We start from the raw sequence: 9,311 nt of genomic DNA on the forward strand, positions 1-9,311 counted from the left end.
ATTAGGACTATTTGTATGTTATTTTTGAAATAATTGTGATAAAAACAAACTTAAATTTAGCGCGCTCTTTTTAGCCATAAACAAAAAGTTATTGATTGGGAGATAATATGTTTGTTCTTTATTGCTGCACTAAACTGCACTTAAAATTTTTCATCTCGATCTCTCTTGTTAAACTTAAATATACATATATCTACTTTATTTTAAGAGTTATAATAAAGAGGAATTAATTTATTTATAAAATAAAAAAATTTATTTAAAAACTTTATTTATAGAGATAATTTAAAACTACTTAAAACGAGATAAATACATATATATATATTCGAATGTTGGCGAAAGAGAAACCGAAGATTCTTTTTCTGAATACAAAAAGTGCAAGCAATATGAAGATTTCGTGCACTCTTGAGGATAGATTTGTTCTTTTTAGGTAAAGTTCTTGCACTGTTCATCATTTTTCCTTTTCTTTTCACGTTAGAGAGAAAAATAGAAAAGAGATAAACGGTGCAAGAAGTTCAGTTGAAAAGAACAGACTAAATATTTCAAAAGATAAGAACTTGCGGCGGCGGGGGGGGGAGGGGGAGCATAGATGTCACTATCGTCACTAGCAAAATCTTCATACGCATGTGCGTTCCGACGTATGTAACTGCTGATTCAACTCAAAATTGGAATTTGCAAGTTTATACAAAAATTCACTTAAAAATATAATTAAAAATATTTACGTTGTCTTGATATAATTTTTTAATATGTGCAACATAATTAATAGTAAATCACAATAGTGTATATTGTGATAAAGTTCAATTGCCAAAGTGATCGTTAGTACTTTGAAATTGTATTGTGTGTATTACGAAAGTGGTTAGAAAAACAATAATCAAATGATTTGAATGACATAGATCTTCATTTTTTTTATAAAGTTTGCACGTTTAAAAGACAATAAAGAATTTATTATTGTTATATTGTTGTTATAAACAAAGCTATATAAGAAAGTGAACTATGGCTCATGTTACTGACGAAATTATGCGAATCTTGCATGAATGTCACCCCAAAGATGATTTTAAGGATAAGACAAAAAGTGAGACAAAAAAATCAAGAAGGAAAATCGAGAATGAAAAATTGGAGGGAATCAGAAGTAGTGTAGAGAGATTATTCACAGATGCACGATGTAACTATGTAGGAAGTGTTGAATATGCCAGTTTGAATAAAATGTTGGCCATTTGTAATCTAGAGGTAATCGAATATAATATAAATTACATAATAAAGTAATAGAAATTCTACAACATATGTATGCTTGGTATATTGTAAAAAAAATGCATGTAATAATTTATTTTGATACTAAATTTTATATACATATATACTTTTTTAGATTGGCAATGAGATCACAGCCATTCATCATTTGGTCGAAGCTCATGCAGTAATACTTCGACAACACATCTTGCATAGATATCAAAAGACTCAAATGCGCGAATCTGTGAGGAATGAATCTCAAATATATGGACTAAGACCAACACATGTAAAGTTTGAGACAAAATTTACAGATAATAGTAAATCATTAAAAGCAAAACTGTTAGACTTACCGAAAGGTACATATATCTTTTGCCTTTTATAACAATTCTCTTTTTATATAAATTAAAATTTTTCTAATTTCCTTCACAGAATGGTACATAATTCAAGTTACTGTCCCGTATGAATCTCCAACTATATCAAGATACGAAAAGCGTACATCTAACGAAATGCATGCTATACATATTACAATACTTCCTACGAGTACATCTGACATAGATCCATTATGTATAACTGTGCCAAGACCTACGACGCAAGTCGTTTCTTACGATGTCTGCAAAGAGATTCGGCAACTACTGGATGGCTATATATCTGCCCTGAAAACTACTTACACGAATAATAAGCAGTACTGGACAATGCGTGTAAATCAAAACAACAAAATGAAGGTAGATTTTTTAAATCTGAGCAACATACAAGTTAGAAATTTAACAATAAAGGAAATTTTAAGCTAATTTATTACAGTCGGCTATAAGCGCATTAGAGAGTGTATGGTTGAGAGAATGGAGAGTGTTATTTATGGCCGATCTTATTGAAGACTTGGAAATGGTAGATGAGATTCATCAAATGATCGACAAATTAATATCGGATTTCAAATCTCCGTAAGTAATATTTATCGGAATTTTGTTGTTTTTTATGTATATTAAATTTCTTTATTTATCTAGCAATGAGATATCAAAAAGATGTAGGTGGCTTTTGAGAAAAGTAGCCACAGGTGCATGCTTTCTTACGCGTGAGGAAATAGCGCGTGCAATTAAATTTCTACTTCCCAAGCATGAAAAACTTGCAAACAATATTATTTTATCTATTTATGGAAAATTGCCATATATAAAGAATCTAGAGAATACAAAGCGAAAAACATTGGTTTTAATTATTGATGAGGTAAACGTGCAATGTATATAAGCTACATAATGTTATCATGCGCTCTTAAGAATACGAATTTATGTAAATTTATTTCGTATATAAATCTTTTTTGTTTTTTTAAGCACATAGATTATATAGCGTTTGAAGCCATGGAAATTGTTAAAAATCATCCTATTACCCGGTTTCCATCTTTGCATGTAGCATATGCATTATTCAAAGAACACGAAGATACTATTTTGGACGGTTGTAAACTAATTAAAGCAAAGGAAGATATGGGAATTTGCGTAGTCAATCCTTCCGGTGATCTCGATAAAATGGAAAAACGTATGAAGCTTTTTATGGACTTTTGGTTACCAAAGTGGAAAAGTTGTTATAACACGCGACCTAGCGAAGAAATGTTCGAAGATGCGTTAATAAATCATGATGTTTTAATGTACAAAAATTTTATCTTATTTCTCTATTAATAGTCATTAATCTACTTATAATTCGATTACTTGCACTTTATTTTTCTCTTTTATTTTTATAGGTATACTGGCCATTCTAATGGCATAGAATATTTATCTGGAGAAGATATCGAAAGAATGAGAGTGAAATCTACTGTTTTATTGTTTGGATGTAGCAGCGTAAAATTATTTATGATAGGTGGAAGATATCCACCTTATGGCGTTTCAAATCAATATTTAATAGCATGCAGGTAAAAAAAATATTTTTTATGTTTGTGCCATACTTATATATAAAAATTTCTTTCCATTTAAATTTATAAAAGAAATCGAAAACATTTCTTTTCTCTCATATTTTCAATTCCCATTTATACGTACATAAATAAATAAATAGTATGTCAATTTACAATTTTTAGTCCTTGCCTGTTGGGTATGCTTTGGGAAGTAACAGATGCGGATATTGATAAAATGACTACAAATTTCATGAGTAATTGGATTCCTTCGTCCTCAGAGAAATCATGGACTGAGGTAGACAAGGATAAATGGATTTCTGGTACCCTAAGTTAGTATTAGAAGTTGAAAAAACTTTTTATATTTGCTTCTTTAATATTATATGCATGATAATTCTTTATAACTAAATTTTTCAGAATTTACAAAGAACGGAGCAAAGGATAAACCAGAGATGGAACCAGAAATGTTAAGAGCAGTAGCAAAAGCTAAGAACAGTTGCTTGCATTATATGACGGCAGCTGCGATAATAATACGAGGTTTACCAGTAAAAATAGTTTAATTCCTTATTGAGATGTCATCATTTGTATTTTTGCACTGATGTGTAATAATTCAAGTTTCTAAGTCGTGTATAAAGCAGTTGCTTGTTGGAAGACAAGATAATCGTTTGTGGAGTAAAATTATAATGTATATATATATATTTTTTTTTAATTTTAATGCGAAGATATTTTAGGGACATATTTGATATAAAAATAATAAAAGTGAATAAAAAATTGTTTTGGTCAATTATTGCCTTCACTGATTCAAGCTCAGGTTATGGTCTTTGGTCACATAATAATCTGCGGTTCTGGTACAGAAGTGGAAATACTCTTGTGTGGTAAAACTTGTCCACCATTAATATATAATTCATCTTTTACGATAACGTCTTCTCCTAATACAGTTGTACCTTCCATTCTCACCCAACGTCCTACAACGCTTCTCCATCCAACAATACAACTGTTTACATATTTTTAATTATTATGATATAAATATTATGAAGCTTTATATATTTAAGATATACAAAATTAATACTTGCCCATCTAGCCATGCATGCTCTTTTATTACAGCTGCCTTAAGAATAGTACTTCGTTTAATACAACATCCATCAGCTAAAGTAGCACCCGGTCCAATCGTGACGTTGGGCCCTATTCTACAATCCTTGCCAATTATAGCCGTTGGATCAATTAAGACATTGCCTACTATACCAGGCCCAGAATGAAGCTGTTCAGGATGCTTTTGCCTCAATGAAGTAAGATACATAGACATTCCTGGATAATATTATGGATACTAAGTATAAATGAACAATGAACTCATATATGTATATATACATATATACATATATATGATATTGAGAAAATCATATGATATATAAGTATTTGCCTGTAAGAAAATCTTTAGGTTGTCCCACGTCCATCCAGAAGCCTGGCAATTCCAGAGCGTATAATTCTCCATCTTGAGCCATATTTGGAAAAACTTCCTTTTCGATACTTGTAGGTTTTAATTCTATTCTATTCAATACGCTTGGATTGAGGATGTACATACCTACATTTTGCAAAAAAAAGGCATAACATACAGGTGAAACATACATGTATGTTTTTCTAAACAACTCTGAAAAAACTTTCTATTACTATACCTGCATTAATTTTATTGGATATAAATTCTTGTGGTTTTTCAACAAAACTCTGAATTTTTCCATCTTCTTCATATACAACCACACCATACTTTGATGGCTCTTCTACTTTAGTGACAACTATAGTTCCTTCTTTACCATGATTCTCATGGAATTCGAGGAGTTGTTTAAAAGGAAATTCACAAATGATATCAGAATTCAAAACAAAGAATGGATCATCACTGGCACATAAATATTCACGCGCGAGTGCAAGTGGTCCAGCGGTACCCAATGGTTCCGGTTCATGAGAAAATATAAGTCGTACTCCAAGTTTCTTCGCCTCGTGAACCAATTCTTCTTCCATCTGTTGTGCCCGATAGGAAACGGCCAATATAACTTCAGTTACATTTGTTTGTACCTAAAAAAGGTTTAAAAAGAATACTTAGAAAGATAATGAAAATTATACTAGTATGAAACTTTGATAAATCAATATTACAAATATTTAAATATATACCAGTGCTTCGATCTGATGTAAAAGTATAGGTTTATTTGCAAACTCGACAAGTGGCTTAGGTCGACTTAAAGTAAGAGGTCGCAATCTGGTTCCATAACCACCCACAAGTATTAAAGCTCTCATGGTCTGTAACTTCTTTCTTTTTTCATGCATTCCTATAAATTCTGCAAAAATAATAAACAAAGATTTTTTTTTTAATTATAAATCATATCAAGATGCATCACCTGTTCTTTTTATTTACTTTGCAATACAAATTATAAATCAATATATAGTTTAAGTACTAATTTTTAATTGTTAAATCATATTTTATGATAGAAGAGAAGTTAATGACCCACTCTAATTTGCAAAATATAGAATTATATTTTACTTTATACTCTTGCACATTCTACTTGACATTATAAGTAAATAAATTTGTTTACTTATTACTCTATCCCAACATACATTACATGTCTTGTGTAATAATAATAAATATTATTATATTATATTGTTTATTACTCTTTGCTGAAACACGCAATGTTACTTACATTAACCGCCGTCTTATAATGACATTAGAAGATAATTCGATATCTCAGTGACAATTATTGCCACGTAGATGGGCTTGATAGAGACAAGTGCTACGTGTTCACTGATATGCTCATGTTTATATTTACGATGAGAACATCTTTTTTTCGCAAGATTATATCACATTATTAATGCGGATGAATGAACCTATCATAAACATAAATCTGTCGAATAGACTTTTTATTGAGCAATGATAACAATGATGTTCATTCACTTTTTGTTTTATGAATCGCTGTCAAACTCTGTTTCTGTCGCGACACTGAAAAGATACTTAAAAGATTGTTAATCCTGGACAAATTTTTGTGATCACCTCGACAGCTCGGAGGTAATTGAAGAATGCTGACATTATCAACTGTTTTGACTATTCCAAGAATAAATAATGTGAGGATTTTATCTTCCTTAATCATTGTTTTATCAGGAAATTATAAAATATGTATATATAATTTTTTATGATAAAGTAGTGATTAGAAAATTAGATAAAATTCTTATTAATTTATTTTTCGAACAGCCAGAACAGTTGATAATGTCAGCGTTCTTCAATTACCTCCGAATCTTCGGAGTAGTCACGCTACTCCAGTAAGAATGGCCGCATTCAGTATAATCTTACATGTATGATAACAATCTTGCATATAAGTGCTTCATGTTATTAGGCGGGTATTGGATGACAAACAAAACAATGACAAGGAGATGCTGTGTCACAGTACTGTATACTTAAATTATAACATTGTTTATAACAATAACTCAGAGACTTTTCTTTGGAAGAATCTTTTCACATGACATTAGACATTTATAATATACTTTATTTATGATATTCTAAATTGTCTGCTTGAAAGTACATTGTGCTAAATAATCCTGGTGACTGAAAGTATCATATAAGTATACTGAAAAAGTTTATCAAAATGATGCTTGATCCCTGCAGGTAAATTCGAAAGTTTTGTTAAACAAAATACATAATTTGTATATGTATATAAAAGGCTTTATTGCACAAAAGCAAAACTGTTCATTTATTTAGATAAATAAAATACAGAGAGTTGCATAAGGTATTACACGATCATTTCCAGCTCTCGGGCATAGTCTATCGCAAGAGCTGCCAGTTCAGAACTCGGGATAGGCTCCTCAGATTTTTTCTCGCTAGTCGTGGTAAAATAAAAATAGCCATCTTTGGAAAGATTCCAGTTCTTCTTGATGGCGAATGCCTTTATATCCTTCTCCGTGCTTAAATTGAGCATCCTTGCGGCATCTTGAATGGAGATCTTATCGTATGCACTTTCCATGCACGCGCCGATCTCATCACGAACAGTATTTAATAAAATGTCTATGAAGAAATTATAGGATGCGGCGGGCACATTACCTTTGGCCAAGAAAATCTTATTGTACGAACCCTCCATCAAATATTGCTCTAAACTCAAGGGATGCCTTATATAAACGTTTGATTGTATCTGATCAGATGGTAGGAGTTCCAGCTCTGTGTGAAATTCAGCAACTCGATTTTGAGATAACAAAAATAAGAGATTGAGACCAAGAAGCTGATATTTGTATGCTGATTCCATCAATCCAGATTTATAATCGAAATAGTAACATTTTAGTTGTGCCATATATCTTTCAAAGGAAGGTATATCTTCAGTGGCAATGCTCCATTGTGCTCCAATTTCCAATATGTCTCCTGTGATTTAAACATAAAATTTTTGTTATAATTTTATGATATTTAATCTATCAAGACTATGACTGTTGAGCTTAAAATTAGCAATACATACTAGCGATTAATAATTCATTTTGACTGGCCGTGCTATTTGACGTCGGGAGAAACATCAGATGAGTGAGACCGATCTGTGTAAAATAATTTATTATTGAATTATTTATTATTATATAATTATTATAAAAATGTTATTATTATCAAATCATATCTAAATACATATCTAAAAACTGAAGAATCAAAAGGAATGACCATTAAAATTTGAAAACAAAGTTTATGGCAAATGATGACAATCCATTTCCATAATCCACAAACGTAATGAGGTTATGATGATACTTTTTATCAGTAATTATCCTATTTGAAAACGTGAATAAAGTATGTAAATTACCTTCAATTGATTGAGTAATTCTCCACATTTCTTCAAATTACATGGCGTTTTTGTCCATTCGCGTTTTAAATTCTGATACAAGGCAACAACATCCTCGAGGGCTGCCATTTTTAATATCTCGTCTCGCCTTACTATAAAACAGAGATATTTTAGATGCGATTCGAGACTCGAAATTCTCGATTTGAGTCGATTCATCGATTGTTTTGCGTAACGCGCGCAACCAATCAAAGTTCCTCTCTTTTGTGAAATAGAAAGAAAGAAATCATGGACGGTTTAGGATACGTTTACATCTTAACGGAAAAGCGTCAAGCCATTGTTTGGCCATTGCTTTTCCGTTTTCTGCTTTTCCGTCAAGATGTGAACCCGGCCTTACAGAGATCGTTTGTCCCAGTTTGCCCGCCAATCCCGCCATGTGTGATTTGATCACATTTGAGTTTGTTTACTGATGGTGGTAATGTGTAAAGTAAAGTTTTGTAATTTTATAAATTTTCAATTGATTCTTCAATAATAATCTTTAACAGCGATTTTGCAATATTAATCTTCATTACGCCTCGTTTAGTACTCGTGTTAAAAACATGGCAGTGCAACCTAACCAACAGCTTAACATGGGTATATATAAGATTTTATTTAATCATAATGTAATTTTTGTTTCAATGTAATAATTTATTTTTTAGATCCTCCTACGCAGCAGAGCTTTGTCAGATTTTTTAAAAATCTTCCAGAAGTGAGTATTTAAATTATTGTTTACACTACATATGAATAAACAATCTTTAAAATCCTTTCTTTTTCATAATTATATATTCTTTTTCATCATTATATATTAATTATTCTTCTAATTCTAACAATTGCATATTCTTGTATTTTATTAATTAATAATTTAATTTAGAAAAAATTGTATAATTGATTTTATATTTTCTTTTATATTGTTCACACACACACACATACACACACACACCCACCCACACACACACACACACACACACACACACACACACAAATTATATCATAATACATTTGAAGGAAAAAATTAAAGCTATTATAATAATTAAAGTAAAATTATTTGTATCATAATATTGTTAATATGATAGGTGAGTCAAAAAGTAACTTTAATTTAAAGTTATTTATAAGGTCTATTGTTTTTAACTGAACTTTTTGTACAATTCTTATTTTTTTCTTTTTTTTCTCCAATGTTCCAAAAGAAAAAGAAGAAAGATGAACTGTATAGAAAGTTCAGCTAAACAGGAGAAGTCTATTAATTTATTCATATATCTATAATTCATGTAACATCTAAAACAATATTGTAATAAGTGTTTTTTTTAATTTTTTGTAAAAATTTTTGCAATTTTTTTCTTATATGTATATAAATATTCTTTCTTATAATATTTATATCAAAGGAATGAATTATTTGACACACACACACACAC

General features: G+C 30.4%; 4 protein-coding genes across 5 annotated transcripts in view; 2 read left to right on the forward strand and 2 right to left on the reverse strand.

Annotated features, from left to right (window-relative positions):
* Positions 1 to 814: 814 nt before the first annotated feature.
* LOC108756007 (separin) lies at positions 815 to 3,659 on the forward strand. The gene is made up of 9 exons (XM_018499533.1): positions 815 to 1,221; positions 1,358 to 1,574; positions 1,648 to 1,940; positions 2,017 to 2,153; positions 2,217 to 2,433; positions 2,538 to 2,848; positions 2,942 to 3,109; positions 3,272 to 3,417; positions 3,503 to 3,659. Exons 1-9 carry the CDS (start codon positions 988 to 990, stop codon positions 3,643 to 3,645), a joined length of 1,866 nt encoding a protein of 621 aa, XP_018355035.1. The 5' UTR covers positions 815 to 987; the 3' UTR covers positions 3,646 to 3,659.
* A 135-nt stretch (positions 3,660 to 3,794) lies between these two features.
* LOC108756008 (mannose-1-phosphate guanyltransferase beta) lies at positions 3,795 to 6,121 on the reverse strand. Its single transcript, XM_018499534.1, has 6 exons — positions 5,770 to 6,121; positions 5,246 to 5,409; positions 4,756 to 5,149; positions 4,503 to 4,664; positions 4,159 to 4,390; positions 3,795 to 4,079 (listed from the first exon to the last, which is right to left on the reverse strand). The coding sequence occupies exons 2-6, from the start codon at positions 5,396 to 5,398 to the stop codon at positions 3,911 to 3,913; spliced, it is 1,110 nt and encodes a 369-aa protein (XP_018355036.1). The 5' UTR covers positions 5,399 to 5,409; positions 5,770 to 6,121; the 3' UTR covers positions 3,795 to 3,910.
* Positions 6,122 to 6,725: 604 nt separating this feature from the next.
* On the reverse strand, positions 6,726 to 8,011 carry LOC108755890 (26S proteasome non-ATPase regulatory subunit 8). Its single transcript, XM_018499292.1, has 3 exons — positions 7,888 to 8,011; positions 7,561 to 7,633; positions 6,726 to 7,469 (listed from the first exon to the last, which is right to left on the reverse strand). The coding sequence occupies exons 1-3, from the start codon at positions 7,993 to 7,995 to the stop codon at positions 6,850 to 6,852; spliced, it is 801 nt and encodes a 266-aa protein (XP_018354794.1). The 5' UTR covers positions 7,996 to 8,011; the 3' UTR covers positions 6,726 to 6,849.
* A 272-nt stretch (positions 8,012 to 8,283) lies between these two features.
* Positions 8,284 to 9,311, forward strand: part of LOC108755889 (DNA mismatch repair protein Msh2) — a 15,492-nt gene continuing 14,464 nt past the window's right edge. The window contains exons 1-3 of one of the 2 annotated variants that reach the window (XM_018499291.1): positions 8,293 to 8,350; positions 8,447 to 8,496; positions 8,562 to 8,611. In XM_018499291.1, coding sequence (XP_018354793.1) covers positions 8,463 to 8,496; positions 8,562 to 8,611 — 84 coding nt within the window. In that variant the 5' untranslated portion in view covers positions 8,293 to 8,350; positions 8,447 to 8,462. Of the gene's footprint in view, positions 8,497 to 8,561; positions 8,612 to 9,311 lie in introns of both variants that reach the window. The other variant, XM_018499290.1, reaches the window with a different exon arrangement.

This window comes from Trachymyrmex septentrionalis, unplaced genomic scaffold (genome assembly GCF_001594115.1).
Source record: "Trachymyrmex septentrionalis isolate Tsep2-gDNA-1 unplaced genomic scaffold, Tsep1.0 scaffold9, whole genome shotgun sequence".
Lineage (NCBI taxonomy): Eukaryota > Metazoa > Arthropoda > Insecta > Hymenoptera > Formicidae > Trachymyrmex > Trachymyrmex septentrionalis.